This window comes from Procambarus clarkii, chromosome 18, assembly GCF_040958095.1.
Source record: "Procambarus clarkii isolate CNS0578487 chromosome 18, FALCON_Pclarkii_2.0, whole genome shotgun sequence".
NCBI classification, from domain to species: domain Eukaryota; kingdom Metazoa; phylum Arthropoda; class Malacostraca; order Decapoda; family Cambaridae; genus Procambarus; species Procambarus clarkii.
Genome location: NC_091167.1, coordinates 29,982,473 through 30,006,800, shown reverse-complemented (window position 1 = coordinate 30,006,800; position 24,328 = coordinate 29,982,473). Strand labels below are relative to the sequence as shown.

Sequence of the window (24,328 nt, the reverse complement as noted above, 5' to 3'; positions counted from 1 at the left end):
AGAGAGCCCCGTTACCTAACGCCCCGTAACTCTGATGCTCTTATTGGTCGCCCGGATGGTATCACAGTGAACCCCTGGAAGAATGGCAAGCAGTTGGTATGGGACTACACGTGCGTATCAACCCTGGCTAACACCTACATTAACCTCAGTGTTGCACAACCAGGTGGCGCTGCCACCCACAGGGAAGCAGCCAAATCCCGTAAGTATAGAGAACTGGATCACCACTACAATTTTGTCCCCATTGCTTCTGAGACGCTCGGCGCCTGGGGTAAAAGTGCTACCAGTTTTTTGAAGGAACTGGGTACTAGGCTCATTGAAACAACAAGGGACCCGAGAGCTGCAAGCTTTCTTTTCCAGCGCCTCAGTGTGGCGATACAGAGGGGAAATGCGCACTGCATCCAGGGTTCCTGCCCGCCATCTGAGGAGCTGGAGGAACTCGACAACCTATGACAACCATCTTTGTAACCCATATGTAACTCCTTTTTTGTAACAAAGTTCAAATAAAGTAAATATATATATATATGTGTACATACAAAAGAATGGGGGTGGTAGGAGAAGATAATATTAGTGTTCAGTGAGAAACCACAAGGTCTCCTCTGAATACTTTTTATTTTCTTCTCCGAGGCTATGGGTCCCCACATTGGCACCAGAGGTGGTACCCTCACAAATTTTATATATATATATATATATATATATATATATATATATATATATATATATATATATATATATATATATATATATATATACATATATATATATATATATATATATATATATATATATATATATATATATATATATATACATATATATATATATATATATATATATATATATATATATATATATATATATATATATATATAAATTATTCGCACACCCTCCGTCACTATGTGATGGAGTGCGAAAAGATACGTGAATTTAGAGACAATTCTATAACCAATGTTCCAGCGATGTGTCAATATTTCATTTCAAAATGATCTGCTACCAGAAATTTTAGCCAAATATCCCCAGTTTGCTAACTGTAGGTAGTAACTAAGTGATTGTAACCTATCCACCGCTGCCCACTGGATGGGGGGCGGTGTGCAGGACAAACATATAAATTGTGACACTAGCTCTCCACATATGTCAGTTGCTTAATTTAGAACCTGTACTTGAGGTCGATCTCGAACCCATTGTTGATGTGACGACTTATATTAAATTTTGTAACTAGCTCATCAAGATTGTAACTTGCTTTTTTTTTTTTTTTTTTTTTGAGATATATTCAAGAGTTGTTACATTCTTGTACAGCCACTAGTACGCGTAGCGTTTCGGGCAAGTCCCTGGAATACGATTCCCTGCCGCGAAGAATCGATTTTTCATCCAAATAAACATTTTACTGTTGCGTTAAACAGAGGCTACAGTTAAGGAATTGCGCCCATTAAATCCTCCCCGGCCAGGATACGAACCCATGACATAGCGCTCGCGGAACGCCAGGCGAGTGTCTTACCACTACACCACGGAGACTGCTTAGCTAAATGAATTGTGGGGTTCAGTCCCTAAGCCCATTATGTGCCTCTGTAACCCTTTCCATTACCGCCTACGGGATGGGTATGGGGTGCATAATAAATGAACTAAACTAACTAACTGTTTAGAATGATTTAATAATGATGGAGGTCGTTATATATGAGTTGTACATTCTCACACAGGCTCTAACACGTCAAACGTTTTATAATATCAGTTAAAACAATAAAGTACATAGAATTTTGTATTTTGAATTAAGTATATAAATTCATTTAAAATTAAACCTAGTGATGTATTAGAAAAGCTGTTTGAAGCAGTTCCGTTGGAAAATACAAGTTCTCCCTAAGAACCATTTTCTCTACTTCAATAGAAAACGTCAAGAAAATTAAACAGTAACTAAATTAAATAAATTGCCCTGCACGTATATTAACATATGTGACCTATAATTATGAATTATATACTTTTATCTGATGGCCACCAAGTGGCCAGAGCGGGAGTAGAAAGCCAGAAGCTAGAGGAAAGTTTAGTTCATTATTGCTGAGGATTTTCTCATCAAAAATCAGTGCACATGATTGTCTTCACTGTTGTGGACTTGGCAATATGTTTATTTGTGATGTGTGTCTATGTATATATTAACACGTTGTACTGAATGGGGTGAGAATAGCTTGAGCTACCTCATCCCTTTGTGTGTATTTTACCTCAATAAACTTATTTCAATTTCAATTTCAATTTCAATGGACAGCGCCTGAGTGATAGGCTTAGCTAGGTGCCCCCCCCCCTCCCAGCAAGCATCACTGATTTAAGCATGGTCACCAGACCATTTGTTGACCAAACCAGACAGTGCTTAACTGACTGGATTTGAACTGTATTATTGCAAACTGAAGAGGCCACAGAAGAGTCCTGTAGGATAATTAATAGGCAGATTCCAGTTATATCTACCGCCCTCCTCTCATCTACCTATCCAATCTATCCTTGATATCCCCTTCCAATCCTCCGTCAGCCTTATCCCACACTAGTACTTCCTGTAGCGCAATGGTCTACGCTATAAGCTCACAACCGTGGGACCACGAATCAATCTACCGGCCGGAACATAGATAAGTGGAAACTCTCCCTTTAACCTGATGCATTTGTTCACCTATCAGTAATTAGGTATCTTAGAGTGAGGCAACTATTGTGGGTTGCATCCTGGGGATCGTCATGAGTAGACCTAGTGGTGGGGGGGGGGACTCGAAAAGTCAAAGTTCAGGCTTCTTGTCCATAATTTAGTTTTAGTTCATTTACTGTGTACCTCATACCCATCCTGTGAGCGGTAGTGGAAAGGGTTACAGAGGCACATAATGGGCTCAGGGACTCAACCTCAAAAATCATTTAGCTAAGTGAGTCTTGATGTTGACCAGACCACACACTAGAAGGTGAAGGGACGACGACGTTTCGGTCCGTCCTGGACCATTCTCAAGTCAATTGTGATCTTATTAGAGTTTTGATGAGCTAGTTACAAAATTCAATGCACATCGTCACATCAACAATGGGCTCGAGGCAATGGGCTATTTATATAAGCCTTCAAAGTTAGGTTTGGTGTTATACCTTCTCCCTGGTGTGTTTTTTCTTTAGTCGATATAGCGGAGGGAGTTTCCGTTTGTCGTGTACCATCCTTTTGGTCTACTGACGCCTGTTCCCATTTATATCACTTTACACTTGCTGGTGTTGAACCACAAGCAGCCATTCCTCGGACCAACTCTGCAGGTTAAGTCATACTGGAGAAAATTGCAATCCTCATCTCTTGCAAGTCTTCTCATTAGCTTTGCATCGTCTGCAAACATTGTATGTGTGAGTGTGAGTGTGTGTGTGTGTGTGTGTGTGTGTGTGTGTGTGTGTGTGTGTGTGTGTGTGTGTGTGTGTGTGTGTGTGTGTGTGTGTGTGCAGCATGTGTGTGTGCGTGTGTGTGTGTGTGCGTGTGTGTGTGTGTGTGTGTGTGTGTGTGTGTGTGTGTGTGTGTGTGTGTGTGTGTGTGTGTGTGTGTGTGTGTGTGTGTGTGTGTGTGTGTGTGTGTGCATGTGTGTGTCTGTGTGTGTCTGTGAGTCTGTGTGCGAAGCATTTGTGCACTCAAGGAAATTACCAAACAAAAACTGATTATATCTATTTATTAAAATATAACTTAGGTCTTCACATCGCTTACAAGGTTACAAAGAACATAATATCAGTTGGAAAATTGAAGTCTTATCAACAATAACAAAAGTAATGGCCGCGTCCACAGCGCTTCAAAAATTTAGCTTCTCCTTTTAGACTTGAGGTAATCAACTCTCTACCATTATCATTATTATCAGTAATCGCATTTTTTTTAACCCGATTAAAATCAAGGAAAAATAAAGCCGTCTCTCTTGGTTTGAAAGGCTAACAACATCTAATGTCTAATCACTGTTAGAGTCTAGAAGCCGTCTAATTCTGCCGACACTAGCGAACGCATGCCATCCGGTAAAGCTCCATAGATCACAGAAGACACGGGGCTACCAACACCAGTTGGTAAGATCGAATATCCTCTAATTATCAGCATAGAAATTCGACCATACAGAAGTGTTGCTGTATACCTGTGTTGACTGCTTAACCCTCTGGAACAGGAGAGAGTCCTCTGAAGGGAAGAGAGAGAGTGAGTGAGAGAGAGAGAAAAGGCTTTTGTCTATTTATTTATTTTTTTTGCAGGTGTTTTATTTGTATTTTTATGTAAGGTAAACCTAAGGGAATCCATATGTACACATGGTAACAACGTAACATCTAGTCACATATTATTTATAATCCGTTTGAGCTGCTCCAAAGACAGAAGGGTTGCAGCATCCTCGATGCTTCTCGTTTAAGCTCTATATATTTAAGATGCCTTGTCAATAATGCCACAAGTTGTTTCTTAGAGTTTAATGCCCATTAGACAGTCTCAAGGACGCTAGGAAAAGTATATATATATATATATATATATATATATATATATACATATATATATATATATATATATATATATTTAACCAGAAGCAAAGACCGTTTCCATCAGAACTGTGTAGGTGTGCATCCGGCTGTGGACTATCAGACCACTTGATGCATTGAATACTATTTTTTTCGAACCATTCTCCCAACTCTAGCAAACTATAATGGCAATTTATTTTGTGTTAACTGAATGTCGACCATATCCGCCCACACGTTACTTTTGAGATAGAATATTTCACATGGTAGTTTATCAAATTAAACATAGTATTATGGTCAACTTTAACATAGCAGTTCGATCAAAATTTAACACAGCATCTGCGTCAAATTTAACACAACACCTGGATCAGATTTTTTTTTTTCCGCAAAGCTATGTAATTGTCCATAGACATGTTCATAAAACAGGGCACATTTATGAGCCATATTTCATTTGCTGTGACCAACGGTTAATACGTGGGACGACTGCAGAGCTCTGTCAGTACACGGGAGAAAGGGAGAGAGAGAGAGAGAGAGAGAGAGAGAGAGAGAGAGAGAGAGAGAGAGAGAGAGAGAGAGAGAGAGGAGATGAAGACTGTCTTCTCAAACTGTCCTTGACCTAATCACTCGACCTACAGCTCTGTGTCTAGACGCTTATCCTTGGCTTAATCCTAATGCATTACGGTGTAGACGAGACAATATAGACAAGGTGTCAGTCTATCTATTATATGTTTTGGAGCTGCTGGGTGCCACGCTACAGTCAAGTACAGCTTGTGAACCCGTGTCTCCGTGTCCAGTACACCCTTACGGGTGGGTATGGCACCCATGCCTGAAGTCCGAAGTCACAGCTGACTGGTCACTGAAAGATCATGAGGGAAAAGTTTGGGGTGTTTGGCTGAAGCCTGAAACGAGTTTCGCTTTCTAGCGAAAACTTAGAGTTCTTCGAGCTGCCTTTCACCAATAATTTAACAAATATGCAAAACAGATACTGGAACAGACTGCAGCGATGGGGAAACAGCATCCATGGAGTATTCATCACAAATACCAAAACACTAGGAATGTACAAAACAAAAATAATATCCATGTCCCTTTTAATAATCATCTGAGAGTTGATGCCGTTTGACCACACCACGACGTCCAACCAAGTACCCTGAGCCTTGTTTTTTTTCCTCCAGTTAACAAAATAATCTATATCGGTAGTGTTGTCGGCTTGGAAGGGAAGGAGAAGGGAAATGTTCACCACGTTCTATGAAATATTTACTGTGGAGAGACCTTCGCACTCCTCTATATAACAATATTGAAGCATTCAGTGGAAGTACTCTCTCAAGGTACACTTGAAGGTCTGTGTGTGTGTGTGTGTGTGTGTGTGTGTGTGTGTGTGTGTGTGTGTGTGTGTGTGTGTGTGTGTGTCCCAGCGTTGGGATACGAACGCGCCACAGGATAACGCAGCCCAGGTCTAGAGGTTCCCCACCTGGCCCAGCCATTAGGACCTCTGGTTTGTTTATCTAAATGACAGCAAATGCGGCTGCGACCAATCTCTTAGGCTTCCTCCGGCGGCATATACGCTCCTCCTCGTATAACGTTTTTTTTGTCATGATATCATCACAGACCGCACCACGTGGCCCGTAAGGTCACCAGTATGGCAAAATCACTGTTGCCTCTGAGGTTACGTAGGGAAGAGTAAGGGAGGGGTCTGTAGAGGCGACTATGAAAACATGCCTTCACATACATGTAGGGGACCTGCCCTCTTGACGCAAGTGATAGACTAATCTTGTCTACTGTACGTGCTCCTGTGTTGCCTTGTACTGCGAGTTAAAGCAATATATATATTATATATATAACTGCTCACGATTAGCAGCATGATTTACTCAGGACTCTGGTTGCCCGCCTAACTTAGACACTGGTGAAAGCCCTTAACTAGTGAATGAACGGGACTAAGTACGTAGTTAAGGTTGCAGACTTGATCACTACCCGTGCACCTATACACATGATACGCCTCGCGGAGCTCCTCTACGGGTTCTCGATGCCTATAATAGTACTCAACTCTGACTGTCGACGTTTCTACATGCTCTCTGGTGCTACTCGCATAACGAAGCGCTTAATATTGACTAATGCATAAATTAACTTTCTGGACCTCACTGAATGGAAATGGAACACAGAGTACGGTGGTGAAGGACATCAGGAATGGTTGTGGGGCGTCCCCTCCCACACATGTGGTGAGCAGGCGCATGAGGTAAATGGTCAACAAAGGACCCTTATGAAGAATTAGCATTGTCCAGTCGTGAGGCAACAAGAAAGGAGAGAGAGAGAGAGAGAGGGGTGGAAAGAGACAAGAAATAGCAGCACGTTATGCTACATTAGCGTCAAAGAGGCTATATAGAGAGAGAGAGGTATCAGCACGAGTGGCAACAGAGCTAGTCTTAGGAGCAAATACTATTGTCAAAGATACCAAAGATACCTGTGGCAACCTTGAGACTGTGAGCTTCTCTACGTTACTACACATCAAGCTTCGTGTCACTTGTGTCCGCCGCCACCACTCTATAGAGGTTAATAAGTCACATTCTTATGTAGACTCTTAGAGAGGTATGTCGTTATTCCTCATCCTGTTATGATATTTTGTGAGTATTCTGAGAGAGGGGGAATGCTGAGAAGTGTATGGAATGTATAACAGTTTATCGTACGTCTCGCCAACTAGCGTTCGAGCGTCGCCAAAAGTCATAACAATTGAAACAATCAGAGCAGCTTTTCAATTGGCCTTATATAACCTAGTGAACGTACAAGATCGTTTTCTGGGACGTCTTCACTGCTAACCCACTCCTTTTTTGCCACTTGTCCTGGTGTCTAGAAGCACACTAGACGCCACCAAGAACAACAAATATGTAATAAATATTGGTAACACAATCAGATAGGTAACACTGGCCTCCCAGCAGTGCCTAGGAGTCCTAGCGTGAGGGAGGGTAGGGGTGGAGGGGAGGTTGTTGCTGTGTGGCAGTGAAAACTCAGTTCCTGGGGGCAGAAGACCACAGACTCTGAGGCAGACCACAGACTCTGTGGCAGACCACAGACTCTGTGGCAGACCACAGACTCTGTGGCAGACCACAGAGCCCGGAAGGTATCAACCAACGACCCGAAGACATTCCCTTATGGCGCTTGACGTAACAAATGCGAGCCATTCGTATAACGATTCCATCGGCAGAATCATTTCAGGCTCCACCATGAGACATCTTTTCCTCCCACGGCCCCTTTTTGGGCCTGAGTTGGAGGTCTCTCCTCGAGTCTTCAGTACTCGTTGCAAAAGTCTCTGAAGACATGTGCCTTTTCTTCGATGTCTTTTTTCTATCAACTTGCCGGAGACTTCAACTTGCCATCAATGGTCATCAGCGGCTTACCAGCCCGCCCCGCCCCTGAGAATCGCAGGATTCATCTATTTCATCAAAAAACGTCATCTTTTAGGAAGATATGCTCTTCCGCTTGGCATTCTTATCAACCAAACAGGCAGTCATAAGACAAGTTGGTTGTTGAAAGGCCAGAGGATGGGTGTCGTCTCGTCAAGATCCAGACACTCTTCCTCTTTCGGTACACATCTGCAGTGCCTTAAGGTGCAAGCTATTGCTTGCTCCTCTTTGCTCAGAAAATATAATGCAGAACAAGAGCTCACTCTCAAACTTCCGCTCTTGCTGATGCAGAAGTGTTTGTGAGTAGACTTCATGTAACTATTTGAGTGGCAGCTGCTTCTTGGAAGTGACAACTGCTTCTTGGAAGTGACAACTGCTTCTTGGAAGTGACAACTTCCGGCGGAGAATGCCGACTGCAGGTTGTAGCAGCTGCTGGTTGTGAGTAACAGCCACTAGCTGTGAGTAACAGCTGTGGTTTCTAACAGCTGATAGTTGTAACTGCTGCTAGTTGTGAGCACCAGCTGCCGGTTGTGAGTACCACCTGCCGGTTGTGAACGACGACAAGATGAGGCTGGGGTACACTTCCTGGTCCACCGGAACGGGCTCTATGACACTACCTCACGGAATTGCTCTCCTGAAAGACAAAAAATATATAAATCAATAATTTTGAAGGAAATAGCCAGAAAGACATCATATTACACACGACATGAGACCATCACTTCCTTGCCTACCAATCTCCCTGGGCTGGGAAAGGCTTTTTTTGCTGATAATATTGATAAACATAAAGACTTTTTAAGCCTTTGAAAAGAAACACCAGCCCAAGACTTTTAACACTCTCCCGCTACACATAAGGGGCATAACTGACCGGCCCAACACGGTGTTTAAGAGAGAACTCGACAAACACCTCCAAAGATTATCTGATCAACCAGGCTGTGGTTCATACGTTAGGCTATGAGCAGCCGCGTCCAACAGCCTAATTGACCAGACGACCAACCCCAAGGCCGGATCAAAGACCGGGCCGCAGGGCCTTTGATCCCCGGAGCCTCCAAAAGGGTAGCCACAAGGTAGGTAGGTAAAAATGGGTAAAACAGGTTAATAGGTATTTAAAATGACTCCAATTCATTATTAGATGAGCGCTGGTGATCAACGCAGCCCAGCCTTAGCAGCAAGAAAATGCCTGAAGTTAATTCTACAGTGATTGACGTACAAATGTACGATATTCAGTCAATCTGGGAATACATAAATTTTCTGAAGTCGGTGTTTTGTTTCTCATCTTTAAACACTCTCAGTGATTGGTCTAGTGATTCACTGTGTTCATGTAATATTGTGTTGTGATCATATCACTTAATTTTGTGATGATAATAAATGGCATTTACTGTATTTTTAGAACAGTGCCTAAGTGTCATTTATGAAATAGTTGTATGTGACTTGGAGGCTTATATTCAGTTGTGCAGAAATGTGGGTTTTTGATGAAATAATCAGTGAGAAATATTTCGTGTTTGCTTTTGTATATTTAAATACTTTATTATACGTCATACAGGACCTCATTATAACCATTCTGTGTTTGTGTTAACATTATCCGTCCTTGTGAGTAACATACTAACGACGTAAACATCTTATTTTAACAGGTGTAAACATCTGTTAAATAAGATTTTTTTTTGTATCAAAAAACACACATACACTTAGTGTATGTGTGTGTGTGGAAGATTTAGTGGTGCTGAAGAGGCTTCTTAAACTCTTCATAAACTTCTTAGACGTCTTAGAATTCTTCTAAGACTTAGAAATCTAAGACTTTCTATCGTTTTCAACGAAATATGTTTAAAGAAAAGACTAACTAGGCTAGGAAAGACTAAGAAACGCCCAGCACTAACTCACTTACCTACAATAAAACACTCATAATAGGTCCTCTTCACACTTGGGGATGTCGAAGATTTCCGCAAAGAGTGGCGGCAGCTTGAGTCTGGACCAGTTGGATCGAAACCAATTAAGGTGATCGTGATGCTTGGCTCCGATCTGACGTAGCTCCGGCATCTTCATCACAACGTTGGGGAAGAGGTGCGTCTCACTGGCGTGATTTCGACCCACCTGTGACACATTGTAAGATAGACTCAGTTTTGTTTTGTTTCTCGTTGGTGGGTTACATGAGTCAAGAGGAAGGAAGACTGGGGAGGAGTCTTGGAGAGTCTTTCAGAGAGGCTAAGAAGGGTTTACTTGAATGAGGTTTGGGTGTTATTTGGGTAGGGAGGAATAGGGGGAAGAATAGGGTGGGGTGGGTTTGGGGGAAGGAAGGAAAGGGGGGGGGTGATGGGCAGCTGGGTAAGGTTGAACATTTTGGGTTCATTGGGAACGTGACAACTTGAAGATATTTAAGTCAATGGTGATTTTGCTTTACTTTATTTGACTTTTACACTCACACACATACACATATAAACACACACACACACACACACACACACACACACACACACACACACACACACACACACACACACACACACACACACACGCACACACACACACACACACACACACACACACACACACAAACACACACACACACACACACACACAAACACACACACACACACACACACACACACACACACACACACAAACACACACACACACACACACACACAAACACACACACACACACACACACACACACACACACACACACACACAAACACACACACACACACACACACACAAACACACACACACACACACACACACACACACACACCACGATGCAAAACAACACACACAGAGACACACACATTGCAAATTAACACATTACAAAACAAATGTGTGCGGTGTTCCAAGCCATCACCCATGAACTCACTTGTACTCTGAGCGCTTCGATAATCTTGTCCTGCTGCTGTTCGATGACCTTCCCGTCAGTGATTCCGGGTCGGTCAGCCGTCAGCAGCACCACCGCAGTGAACAGTGCCAGCTCGGTGTCATTGAGGTTCAGGTTGTTGAACGTCACGGCGAAGTTGAAGACGGTTGACACAAAATCTTGCTGTTGCCGGAGAAAAAGAACGACGAGCCATCAGAAGTGAGAGAGATTTCTGTTTTGGTTGGGTGAGTGTGTTGAGCATGTGGAGAAGGATGGGTTGGTGTTGTTGGTGGTGGAGAAGGGGGGTGTGGAGGGACTCAAAAGGGGTTGGATGGACTCAAGGAGTAGAGGGACTCTATCAAAGTTGTCCTAGAGTCATCAAAGTGGACGTTAGGTTGTCTAAGCAACTCTGATCGTCAGGAATGGACGGAGCAGCCATGAAAATGTCCCTAGGGACATTGAAATGGACAGGTGATATATATATATATGCCACGTATTGAAACTTATCCTACATGCTGACACATGTGACATGGGACGTAATGACACACATATGACATACACACGTGATACATACTAACATGTATGCCATATAAACACGTGATACATATAACACATGGAGACATGCTGACAAACGTGTACGGGTGAACCAGCTCTCTGGGTCCACGTGTCTTTAGCCCAAACTGGACGGAGAAGAGGAAATTGATCCTAGGCTAAGCTCGTTTCCCCCTCTCACAGTGACGTCACATCACTTGACCAATGTGATGATCACGTGATGTGGTTGTCACATTGACCGTCACATTCTTTGAACCCTGGTACGAATCTTCTGGTTCAAATTGAATTTGGCCTTCGGACGTGTTCGAATTCTACACTGATATACTGTTTGATGTGGCAGTTCGTCTATTTACAAAATCACTGGATTGACAAACTTAGTTTACAGTTGGCTAGGTCATTGTTAACTGGTGTGTCACGAACGCCAACTTAAACAGCACCTTGACAATTTCAAGTTCAAGTTCATTGAGATAAAATACTTATCAAAAGGATAGAGTAGCTTAGGCAATTTCTACTTTCATATATCATCATCTCTTAATCCCTTTCCCCCAAGGGCTTTGCAATGTTCGCTTGTGCATATCGGTACGTTTATTATGAGCTATCTTGAGGTTATCTTGAGATGATTTCGGGGCTTTAGTGTCCCCGCGGCCCGGTCCTCGACCAGGCCTCCACCCCCAGGAAGCAGCCCGTGACAGCTGACTAACACCCAGGTACCTATTTTACTGCTAGGTAACAGGGGCATAGGGTGAAAGAAACTCTGCCCATTGTTTCTCGCCGGCGCCTGGGATCAAACCCAGGACCACAGGCTCACAAGTCCAGTGTGCTGTCCGCTCGGCCGACCGGCTCCCTGTGTACATCTTTTTAACATAACTTTACAAGGAAGGACAGACAGGCTTTACTCTGGCTTATCGCTTTCCTTCGTACTAAGCATAAGCTCGTTAATAGTAGTTAGTGTACTGTTATGGCTGCATTTACATCAACCTTCAGCCACAGATTTTTGGAGTTCGGAAATTTATCATTATCAGGACCCGCGATACATTTATTAAGATCTTGGTTTCTAGACGGCTGATTTGTATTCAGTTACTTGAAAAGTGTCCTTCATCAATAAGCCAATATAATGAATAATAAGTATATGGAGTGTTTTATCTTAAATATTCACATGACAATTTATCTAAAATATACACAATTTTCAGAGGGCTTTATTAGCCCTGTTGGTTTATTGAAGAGGGAAAACTTTCCGGTTCGAAAATCATTTTATGATATCTATTAAAAAATTTAGTAAATATTCGTGACTACTTATAATTGACTGTTTAAGAACTGCGTGTGAAGGAACCATGCCCAACCACTTATACAATTGGGGGATCGAACGGTGACCCCTGCAAGAACCGAGGCTGCCGCTGTACCGACGGGGCCTAAAGTGAAGCTGCATCGAATAGCAAAAAGAAGTTAAAAGCTTCACCAAGTTCACTCACGTCAAACATCATCTCCATCTGTGTCCTGGTGACGTAGGAGCCGTCGCTGAACGTGAGCGTGTTGTCGAGGGAGCTCACCATTCGACTCACATGCGTCAGCCACAGCTCCAGGAATCCCACCTTAATCAGGATCAACTGATCGTCCTGCGATAGTTCCGAGAATCCTGCGGGAGAGAATTGGCTGGGTTAAGAAGGATAAGGACACGTGTGGACACAGCTGCAAGTATTATCCTACAGAAGACGAGAGGTTGACTTAAGGAAGACTATATGTGGACACAGCCCAAAGTATCCTGTTTAATAAGTTTGGTTTAATGAGAAATATGGACACGTGCGATCAGTGTGAACACATAATACACATACACATGGAAATGTTTGGGTATGGTTGGAAAATTTTGTGACGTTTGGATGTGTTTGTTTTATGCCCTTAACCAGTGAAATGTATATTTATTTTATACATTATGTGTTTGCTGAATCAGGAGTTAGTTACAACAGGAGTTTGTTGTGTAATAAATTAGTTGTATCTGACTATATACTTTCAATTACCTGATATAGAATAGGTTAGCTATTTATTAATTTATACATTTATAAATTTATAAATAACTTAATCGATATGATATATATTTACAGTTAGAAGCTGAATAATTTTGCAAATATATGAAAATATACAAAAAATCTCAAGCAATTAGGGCGGAAAAGTTCCAGTATGCTCTCTCTCATGTCACCTCATTCTTCCTCATGTTACCTCACTTCCTCTCATGTTCTCTCACTCTCCCTCAAGTTATCTCACCCTCCGTCATGTTACCTCACTCTCCACTCATGTTGTCTCACTCTCCCTCGTTCTCGCAGTATATTTACTGCCAAACTTATCTAATTTGTTATTAGTTCTCGCTATTCCTCCTCCCTCTATATGTCTGTCTGTCTGTCTGTCTGTCTGTCTGTCTGTCTGTCTGTCTGTCTGTCTGTCTGTCTGTCTGTCTGTCTGTCTGTCTGTCTATCTGTCTGTCTGCCTGTCTGCCTGTCTGTCTGCCTGCCTGTCTGCCTGTCTGTCTGTCTGCCTGTCTGTCTGTCTGTCTGTCTTCTCTCTCTCTCTCTCTCTCTCTCTCTCTCTCTCTCTCTCTCTCTCTCTCTCTCTCTCTCTCTCTCTCTCTCTCTCTCTCTCTCTCTCTCTCTCGCTCTCTCTCTCTCTCTCTCTCTCTCTCTCTCTCTCTCTCTCTCTCTCTCTCTCTCTCTCTCTCTTGCTGGCTGGCTGTCTGTCTATCTCTCTGTCTCCCCCCCTCTCTCTCTCTCTCTCTCTCTCTCTCTCTCTCTCTCTCTCTCTCTCTCTCTCTCTCTCTCTCTCTCTCTCTCTCTCTCTCTCTCTCTCTCTCTCTCTCTCTCTTTCTCCACCCACCTGGGACTCTCTTGGCAAACTCCACCACTCTTTGTATGGAAGGGGTCATGAAGACAGCGAAGGTCTGCCACATAGCAATCTTCTGGGCCTCCAAGGCGTCCATAGTGGAGGATGCCGCCTCGGGGTCGCTCGTCGCCTCGGACGTGTTCTGTCGGGCCAGGTCAAAGGTTAGGAGTGGGCTTTGTAAGGTCAGGAAGGGTTACCGTAGGCACTGAAGTCTGTGAATAATGATTACAATTCAAAAGGGGTAAAAGAATAGGATGATGAGAACTGTGTTCTTATTTTAATCTACGGTGATTGCACAGTGTTTTGTTTATCATTATAAAAGTAGGAACACACACACACACACACACACACACACACACACACACACACACACACACACACACACACACACACACACACACACACACACACACACACACACACACACACACTGATTTCCAGATCCTTATCCTCTGATTCAGGAATCTGTTTCCTCTTCATCATGCACCGTCCCCCGTGGGAACCTCACCCATCTGCTCCAATCCTCATATATTTGCATTCGTCACGATTCAAGTCTAGTAACCATCTTTCCGGCCGCCATATGTAACAGATTTTCAGAAAAATGGGAATTGCATATTAACCGTGATACATATACAGGATTAGGAGGACGAGAAGACGAGCGAGAACGAACCCAGGGATAATATGAGATTAACTGGAGTCTGGTACCAGGATAAGAAGAGATATCTTGAGTCTGTTACCAGGATTAGAAGAGATATCTTGAGTCTGTTACCAGGATCAGAAGAGATATCTTGAGTCTGGTACCAGGATAAGAAGAGATATCTTGAGTCTGGTACCAGGATTAGAAGAGATATCTTGAGTCTGTTACCAGGATCAGAAGAGATATCTTGAGTCTGGTACCAGGATAAGAAGAGATATCTTGAGGGTAGTACCAAGATCAGAAGAGATATCTGGGGATCAACCTGTCAACCTGTCCTCTTACAAATTTCGTCTGAATTTGGCCGCTTGGCCGAATGGCTGAAAATGGAAGTAATTTGAAAATGAAAAATAATTAAAAATAAATGTTGTATTTTTTTCCAAAACAGCAAGTTACGGGTCCTCTGGTGGGTTGGAAGGCCAGGAAGTTCTTCTAAGGTTATAAGACGTCATGAAAACCAATTAATTAAAGGTTTCCTCGTCTAACCTAACCGAGTAAGCCGGAGGACTCAAAACAGAAAACGGGACAGTACGTCACTTTCGTGAGGTGATTTCATTTCAAATTGCGTCCATTTTTGGGCCATAGCGCGCATACGAGCGAAAAGCGACGTAATTTTTAGGGGACGGGTTGCCTATAACATCACATTTACCACCAGACGTCTGTGACATACTCAAAACGTGTTTACATGTTGAAAGGTCTCCAAAGAAAAAAACATTTGAAAACGCTATGTACTGTTTTTCTAAGGCCCCTGTCTTTGAATATGCAGCCTCGGATTTTAAATCCCCATATGAAAAGGGGATTAGATGGAGAAAGAAAAAGTACAAAGATATGCCACAAATCTTGATACAGAAATGAATGAATTGAAGTACATTAGAAATTGATGGAACAGGATATCATCACTTCCCAGTGCTATATAGTCATAATGGCTTGGCGCTTCCGCCCTGATAGTTCCTTCCTTCCTACACCACTCTGGAGTATTCGGTGAATAAGGAATAATAATGCTAAATAGTCTGAGGGATCAAGCGAGCAGACAGACGCGAGGTTCAAAATGAGAAAAAGATAACTCCATCTTGTATAAACGTAACTGGGAATGAAACACATAGGAGCTGTCAGTGAAGCCTTCTGTATCATCGTCGTTATTTACCACGAGAGGAAACTAATGGAATCAGCCATAAGGCTGAACAAGAGAGGAAACCCTTCCTCAAATCTGTAAGCAACAAGTACCAGAAATTAAACCTTTCTGAATACTGAGAGAAGGACGAACAAGATTAGTAAACTCTCATTGGCGTCTGTCAGAGAGCCAAACAGGAAAGAAAGCTCTTATTTAGTTTGACAGAGATAATGGCTTGAAAGTAGAAATCACACTGCACTAATTTCCTGTTGCACACACACAGAGGGCAGATCACATCCGTTGCATTCTCAAGGTTGACCAACATAATAGCCGACGTAAGAAGCCGACACACACACACACACACACACACACACACACACACACACACACACACACACACACACACACACACACACACACACACACTTGGATCCAGGCGGGATCCAAGAGTCAATGCTCGATCCTGCAGACACAACTTGGTGAGAACACACACACACACACACACACACACACACACACACACACACACACACACACACACACACACACACACACACACACACACACAACACCACACTCACAAAAATTATGGGTTTTCTGACAAGCGCCCGCGTCTTCTCCTCGGTGAAGGCGCAGTTGGCGTGGTGCGCTTGAGAGATAGTGAGGATGATGTCGTAGATGGCCAGTTGCTTGTTCTCCACCTCCCGGGACACGACCTCCGAGCCCTCGCCTCGTCCGTCGCCCTCCCGCTCTCTCGACCGCTTCGGGACGCGGCCGTAGCGAACAGCTGTGGAAGGACAGAAGACGTGAGAGGCTGCGTCAACTGATGGGGTCAACACGGGGTTGACGAGACGCCTGACAGGTGATTGAGGCCCAGGAAAGGTGGTTTCTGGTTAGGGATGGTGCTTGGTTAGGGCTAAGGACAGGGGTTTGGAAGGTCAGGCGAAGGTTTGGGATGATCGGGTTAGGGAATGTTTTAGGTGACTAATGAAAATGTTGAGAAGGCTAGAGAACATGAATGTGATGTGAAAGAAAATGATAGGTAGTTAAGGGGATAGTGTTCGGAGATCGGGGGAAGGAAAATGAAGGTGTTCGAAGATCGAACACCTTGTTTGAAGGTATTGGGAGATCTTCGAACGGGACAAGGGTCGGAAGCTTCAGGAAGAAAAAACATTTGTCTGCAGAAAGCGCTGTGAAGGGATGAAAATGTCATGTGAGGTATCTAAAGATATAAATGATATGGCAAAGGTCATACGAAAGTATTGGAAACATCATATGAGGTATCTAAAGATATAAATGATATGGCAAAGGTCATACGAAAGTATTGGAAACATCATATGAGGTATCTAAAGATATAAATGATATCGCAAAGGTCATTCGAAAGTATTGGAAACATCATATGAGGTATCGGAAAGGTCACTCTAGGTATCGTAACATCAGAATTTACCAAAAAAATATATATATAAATATCAGAAAGGTCAGTCTAGGTCTTATAAGTTCATACCTGGTATCAATAGATTCATACGACGCAAAACGAGTTCAGAATATAATTTAGGTAATGTTCACAAAGTCGTGAACGGTTCAGTGGGGCCCAACTCTGTGACACATGTCAGCTCGAGTGAGAAAATATATATATATATGTTAGGAACTATGCACATTTCTTTGACATCTCGCCGAATTTCGCTGTGACAAAGAAAGAGACATTTCCGAAGATATTTGAAGACCGGAGAGGCAAGAAATATGACGATGGAAGAGGAAAGATAAGACGATAAAAGATGGTAGATAAGACGATAGAAGACAAGAGATAAGACGATGGAAAAGGAACATAGATAATATCAGGGGGAAAGCGCCAAGCCATTAAGACTATTTAACACTGGCAAGGGGTCAGGATAAGGATTTGGGATTGGACGGGGGAGGGGGGGCGAAGGAATGAGAGGAACTAGAGAAAAGACAATGGAAGAAGGTTGATAAGATGATGCTAAGAGAAGAGATAAGGCGATGGAAATTGACAGATAAGACGATGGAAGAGGATGGCTAACAGCTCTACGTAAGAACGGAAGATTTGAAACTGCAACCCAAATTATGAACGTAAACAACTTTACCGTGCTTACATGACTACGAAGACATAACCCACAGAGCAATATAACGACAGCAAACACTGTATATAAGAACTTACGGTGAAGCAGAAGGTAAAACCCCCAAATGTTTACGGAACTAGAGAAGAAAAGTAAGACCAGGGAAAGAGGAGGAAGAAGACTCCTGAGCACACACACACAGGGGCCTCGTAGCCTGGTGGATAGCGCGCAGGACTCGTAATTCTGTGGCGCGGGTTCGATTCCCGCACGAGGCAGAAACAAATGGGCAAAGTTTCTTTCACCCTAAGTGCCCCTGTTACCTAGCAGTAAATAGGTACCTGGGAGTTAGTTAGCTGTCACGGGCTGCTTCCTGGGGTGTGTGTGTGACGTGTGGGAAAAAAAATAAAAGTAGTTAGTAAACAGTTGATTGACAGTTGAGAGGCGGGCCGAAAGAGCAAAGCTCAACCCCCGCAAAAACACAACTAGAAAACACACACACACACACAGGACTGTACTCAACTAAGTGAGTACAGGAGGTTACTGCAATGCAAGTCGTGACGCAGGATGCAAGTCGTGACGCAGGATGCAAGTCGTGACGCAGGATGCAAGTCGTGACGCAGGATGCAAGTCGTGACGCAGGATGCAAGTCGTGACGCAGGGTGGCTTGCAATAATTACTGTACTCAACTGAGCTCATTTCTCATACTTAAATACATTATCGGAAGCATCTGAAATAACTGGTTCAGACACGCACACACACACACAGTGTTTAGATATGGTAAGAGCCCAGTAGGCTCAGGAACCTGTACATTAGTTAATTGGCAGTTGAGAGGCGGGACCTAAGAGCCAGAGCTCAACCCCCCCGCAAGCACAATTAGGTAAAGTACACGTCAACTGAGTGAATGTGTACCATCGAGTGAAAAATGTTAGTCATATACACACACAGAGAAATCACATTATCGTAATATGTCAATGAGAAAAATTCGAATATTTTTTCGAATAAAATATTTTTCAGAGAAAATAAATTCGAACAAAATTAGCATCGGATTCGAATCTATGCGCGACATCTGGAAATTACCCAGCCCATAGGTTCGAATCCGCCTCATACCTCCAGTGGAATTTTCTCACGTTAGTCACAAATATCATAACATGTTTTACCAATAATTGAAGTGACATAACTTAACAATTATATATGTCTCAAGAACGATACACTGCCTCTTCAACTTACAATCTCTAGACATGCCGACCGCCAGACATTTCTTGAAACGACAATACTGACACCTGTTGCGATTGAGTCTTATGACCAGACACTTGCCGTCTCGAAGACATCTGTACTCGATCTGTTTCTGGATGCTGCGCCGGAAGAAACCCTGTGTAGGAGAAGGTCAGAGGTTAGAGGTCACAGGCCTGCTTAAAGCATTTGCGGTTTGGCTACAGGCGGAACTAGTAGAGAATGTTTAGGTGAATTAGGGGGGGGGTGGGGGCTGTTATTGTGTTTGCTTTCAAAGTAAATTGTTGACTTGTTGATGAAGAGTTGGTGTTTGTTGAGGGGGGGGGGGGATTTAGTGCTACTGAAGGGAGAGACTGTTGATGGGTTGGGGGGGGGGATTGTTTGGAGGGCAGGAATTGGCTTGAATTTGTTACTTCTCACTTCTTTCTTTCTTTCTTTCTTTCTTTCTTTCTTTCTTTCTTTCTTTCTTTCTTTCTTTCTTTCTTTCTTTCTTTCTTTCTTTCTTTCTTTCTTTTTTTGTATGGCTGTCTGTCTGTCTGTCTGTCTGTCTGTCTGTGTGTGTGTGTGTGTGTCTGTCTGTCTGTTTGTCTGTCTGTCTGTCTGTCTGTCTGTCTGTCTGTCTGTCTGTCTGTCTGTCTGTCTGTCTTTATGTCGATCTCTATGTCAAGTTTTCTCTCTCTCTCTCTCTCTCTCTCTCTCTCTCTCTCTCTCTCTCTCTCTCTCTCTCTCTCTCTCTCTCTCTCTCTCTCTCTCTCTCTCTCTCTCACTCTCTCTCTCTCTCTCTCTCTCTCTCTCTCACCTACCTTACACCCCTCACACGACGTGACGCCGTAGTGATAGCCAGAGGCCTTGTCGCCGCAGACTTTGCAAGGGACGAAGTTTTTATTGGTGGGCGTGGCTGTGGTGGGAGTGGGCGTGCTGTCTGCGGCCTGGTAACTCTGCTCTGTAGAGGAGAGAAAAAAAGAGCAGAGTTGGCTTTACTGACTTATTCTTTTACTCCTCCGAGAAGAGCTACAAACAAAAAACAAATAGCTACTTATATTGTTGACTTTTGCTACTAATACTTATAATAGGTCATAACTTAGGTAATAAATTATTTGTAGGAACTGTTGTTGTAATTGTTTCTTTTCAATGTTGTTGTTGTTAGAAGAGACTTTTATAGGTGACTTAAGCAGTTATACACCAAAGTACAGACAACAGATTGGTATAGATAGAGCCCAGTTAACAGACCACCAAGAGGCTTGTGTAAACTTTGTACTGACTTGTATAAGGTCTGTAGATTCTTGTGTAAATTCTGTAGAGGCTTGTATAAGCTCTGTAGAGGCTTGTATAAGCTCTGTAGAGGCTTGTATATATTTTCTAAAGGCGTATGTAAACACTATAGAGGCTTGTATAAGCTCTAAAGGTATGTGTAAACACTGTAGAGGCTTATATAAGCTCTGTAGAGGCTTTTATGAGCTCTTTAGATGCTTTAGGAAACTCTGTAGAGGCTTTTTCAGCTCTATAGAGGCTTGCGTTGTTTTAAAAGGGCGGCTAGTGTAAGATCGATGCAGACATGCGATTGAAAACTCTGTCGAGATTGTGTGAGCCCTGTAGAAGTTTGTGTATGATCCGCAGAGGCTTGTGTAAGGTCTATAGAGGCTTGTATAAGCTCTGTACAGGCATGTGCATGCTCTATAGAGGCTTAGCGGACAATCGTTGCTGATACGTTATTGAAAACTCCTAATTGACCTGAGAAAGAACACGTGTACAGATGTATTTTTTAAGCAACAAAAGCGATGTATGTTACTCAGGTGCAAAGAGGCTACTGTGATCCTTCAAGCTGTTGGTTTAAGCTGTGTGCAAAAGAAATCATTGTAAGTCAGTAGTGGCGGCGTGTGTAACGAAGTGACGACTATGCAAAGTTCTTTTCCAATAATATTATTGTATCAAGAGCATGAGTTATTTAGTTATGTGGGGTTAGGTTAGGTTAGGTGAGGTGAGGTTAGGTTAGGTTAGATCTAGCTGGGTCAAATTTCTATGTTAGATTTACATTAAATAAAATCAAAATCACTATCATATAGCCCAACAGAAATCCTTATTCCATAAGAGAAAATGTTTGAACAAATCTAGTATTTCAGGGAAATTCGGCTTGTTAGACAACTGTGGCTATTAGATACAAAAAAATATATATTTACCCCAACTTTTAGTGAATCTCATATCCCAATTCTTAGTCTTTCTTCGCATTATTTTCTAACATCGACATAGAAATAGAAAAATAGAGAGGGAAATATAATGAGAGAGGGGATGGAGGAAAGGAGCGAGAACGAGAGAGAGAGAGAGCGAGAGAGAGAGAGAGAGAGAGAGAGAGAGAGAGAGAGAGAGAGAGAGAGAGAGAGAGAGAGAGAGAGAGAGAGAGAGAGCGAGAGAGAGAGAGAGAGAGAGAGAGAGAGAGAGAGAGAGAGAGAGAGAGAGAGCGAGAGAGAGAGAGAGAGAGAGAGAGAGAGAGAGAGAGAGAGAGAGAGAGAGAGAGAGAGAGAGAGAGAGAGAGAGAGAGAGAGAGAGAGAGAGAGAGAGAGAGAGAAATTGATGAAGAATCTTGCCCAACCATGAAGTCTGAATAAATGACTATTGGGTGATCATATAGGTCTTGGTCCTCCATGATGGAGGACCAAGCGGACCAGTCGGCCGAGCGGACAGCACGCTGGACTTGTGATCCTGTGGTCCTGGGTTCGATCCCAGGCGCCGGCGAGAAACATTGGGCAGAGTTTCTTTCACCCTATGCCCCTGTTACCTAGCAGTAAAATAGGTACCTGGGTGTTAGTCAGCTGTCACGGGCTGCTTCCTGGGGGTGGAGGCCTGGTCGAGGACCGGGCCGCGGGGACACTATAAAGCCCCGAAATCATCTCAAGATAACCTCAAGATAACCATCAATATGTACAATGCTCCTCCTCTGCCCTGGCCTGGAGAAGCCCCTTAAACCCCTAACTGTAAAACTTAAGCAACAGAGACACAAAAACAGCGAAGATAAGCGACAAAAAAACACGAACAAAAAAGAGATTAAGTAAACGGAAGGAGAGAAAGCACGCGAGAGGGAATAAATGCCCTTGAATGGGCCCTGAAAGGTCATAGAAGAAATAGACAAGCTACCCCTTACATTTTACGAAGACAGGGCGAGCGAGAGAGAGAGAGAGAGAGAGAGAGAGAGAGAGAGAGAGAGAGAGAGAGAGAGAGAGAGAGACAGACAGACAGACAGACAGACAGACAGACAGACAGAGGTAGGGGGAGAAGTAGGAAGAGAAAGTGAGAAGAATTAAGAGTAAATAAAGCGAGAGAGAGACGAAGATTAAAATAAAAGAGGCAAAGAAAAAATCACAATCGATGATATGAGTGTGTGTGTGTGTGTGTGTGTGTGTGTGTGTTTACTAGTTGTGTTTTTTGCGGGGGTTGAGCTTTGCTCTTTCGGCCCGCCTCTAAACTGTCAATCAACTGTTTACTAACTACTTTTTTTTTCCCCACACCACACACACACACACATACCCCAAGAAGCAGCCCGTGACAGCTGACTAACTCCCAGGTACCTATTTACTGCTAGGTAACAGGGGCACTTAGGGTGAAAGAAACTTTGCCCATTTGTTTCTGCCTCGTGCGGGAATCGAACCCGCGCCACCGAATTACGAGTCCTGCGCGCTATCCACCAGGCTACGAGGCCCCCTCGTAGCCTGTGTGTGTGTGTGTGTGTGTGTGTGTGTGTGTGTGTGTGTGTGTGTGTGTGTGTGTGTGTGTGTGTGTGTGTGTGTGTGTGGTGTGTGTGTGTGTGTGTGTGTGTGTGTGTGTGTGTGTGTGTGTGTGTGTGTGTGTGTGTGTGTGTGTGTGTGTGTGTGTGTGTGTGTGTGTGTGACGTGGAATTGAAACGTCACGCTGTTACTCAACTTAACAAGGAATTGTTGATCCAAAAGTCGACTTATACACTGCCGTCAGCTGTGTTTTCTTTGTCAATCGCGTGTGACAGAACGACGCAAGTCTACGACACCAGAATAGCTACGGACCGTCATACATACCTACACATAAACAGACTTTCCCAGTATATGCAAAAGTATAACCAAAAAATATATATATAAAAAGGGAGAAATAATAAAACAAAATCAAATGTTTAAATGACAAAAAGTAACAAAACAAATAAAATACATGCAAGTATAATTTTAAATTCCATGGTATCTATAAAAATATTCCAATGTAAACAAGTAAAAAATACTTTATATATATCAAGATTTTTGGTAAAAAGGCGTAATAGGGATAGAGGGAGAGAGGGAGGGAGAGAGAGAGAGAGAGAGAGAGAGAGAGAGAGAGAGAGAGAGAGAGAGAGAGAGACAGACAGACAGACAGACAGACAGACAGACAGATAGACAGACAGACAAACAGACAGATAAAAAATTAATTGATATCAACGAATGGTTTTTGCAAGATGTTGGCCCTAGAACCAATTAATTTTTGTTGGGGTATTAAATGTCATAAGTTAGCTTACTAGTTAGCTTATTAGCTAACTAACAAGTATACTTTAACCCTATACAATCCTCAAGGCAAAGTATACTCTCTGTATATACACTGAGAATACATTTCTCAGTGTATACCTTTTATACACTGAGAAAATTTATCATGTCTAGTTAATGGTTTGGGTGAAAACAATTTATGCAGAAAATAATATCTGAGTGACTGTAGGCAAAAAATTGTTAAATATAATGAGGTAATAATAATAATAATAATAATAATAATAATAATAATAATAATAATAATAATAATAATAATAATATGAAGAAAAAATTATATATAACTATAAAAATTATATATAACCATATATATTATATATAACCATAAAAATTATATATAACTTTCATAATTAAAATAAATAATTGCTATATAATAATAATCATTAAATTATAACAATAATATTATTAATATAGGATAAAAAACCCACACTTGTATATCTGTGAAATTGATGAAAGAAATTTACACCAAGTCTTTCACACTCTCCTGAGTGCTTTCTCAAGGTCTGAGTGTAACAGCCTCATTAGACGTTGAGATGTAAGTCTGGTCCTAATCACACACTCAGACCTTGACAAAGCACTCAATGCGAAA

At 42.5% G+C, this 24,328-nt stretch overlaps 1 protein-coding gene across 1 annotated transcript in view; it reads right to left on the bottom strand.

Annotated features, from left to right (window-relative positions):
* Positions 1–3,633: 3,633 nt before the first annotated feature.
* Positions 3,634–24,328, bottom strand: part of Eip78C (Ecdysone-induced protein 78C) — a 79,876-nt gene continuing 59,181 nt past the window's right edge. The window contains exons 2-9 of the mRNA XM_069326459.1: positions 20,017–20,156; positions 19,211–19,352; positions 16,490–16,695; positions 14,098–14,245; positions 12,708–12,871; positions 10,690–10,869; positions 9,724–9,929; positions 3,634–8,478 (exon numbers count right to left, since the gene is read on the bottom strand). Coding sequence (XP_069182560.1) covers positions 9,738–9,929; positions 10,690–10,869; positions 12,708–12,871; positions 14,098–14,245; positions 16,490–16,695; positions 19,211–19,352; positions 20,017–20,156 — 1,172 coding nt within the window. The 3' untranslated portion in view covers positions 3,634–8,478; positions 9,724–9,737. The remainder of the gene's footprint in view (positions 8,479–9,723; positions 9,930–10,689; positions 10,870–12,707; positions 12,872–14,097; positions 14,246–16,489; positions 16,696–19,210; positions 19,353–20,016; positions 20,157–24,328) is intronic.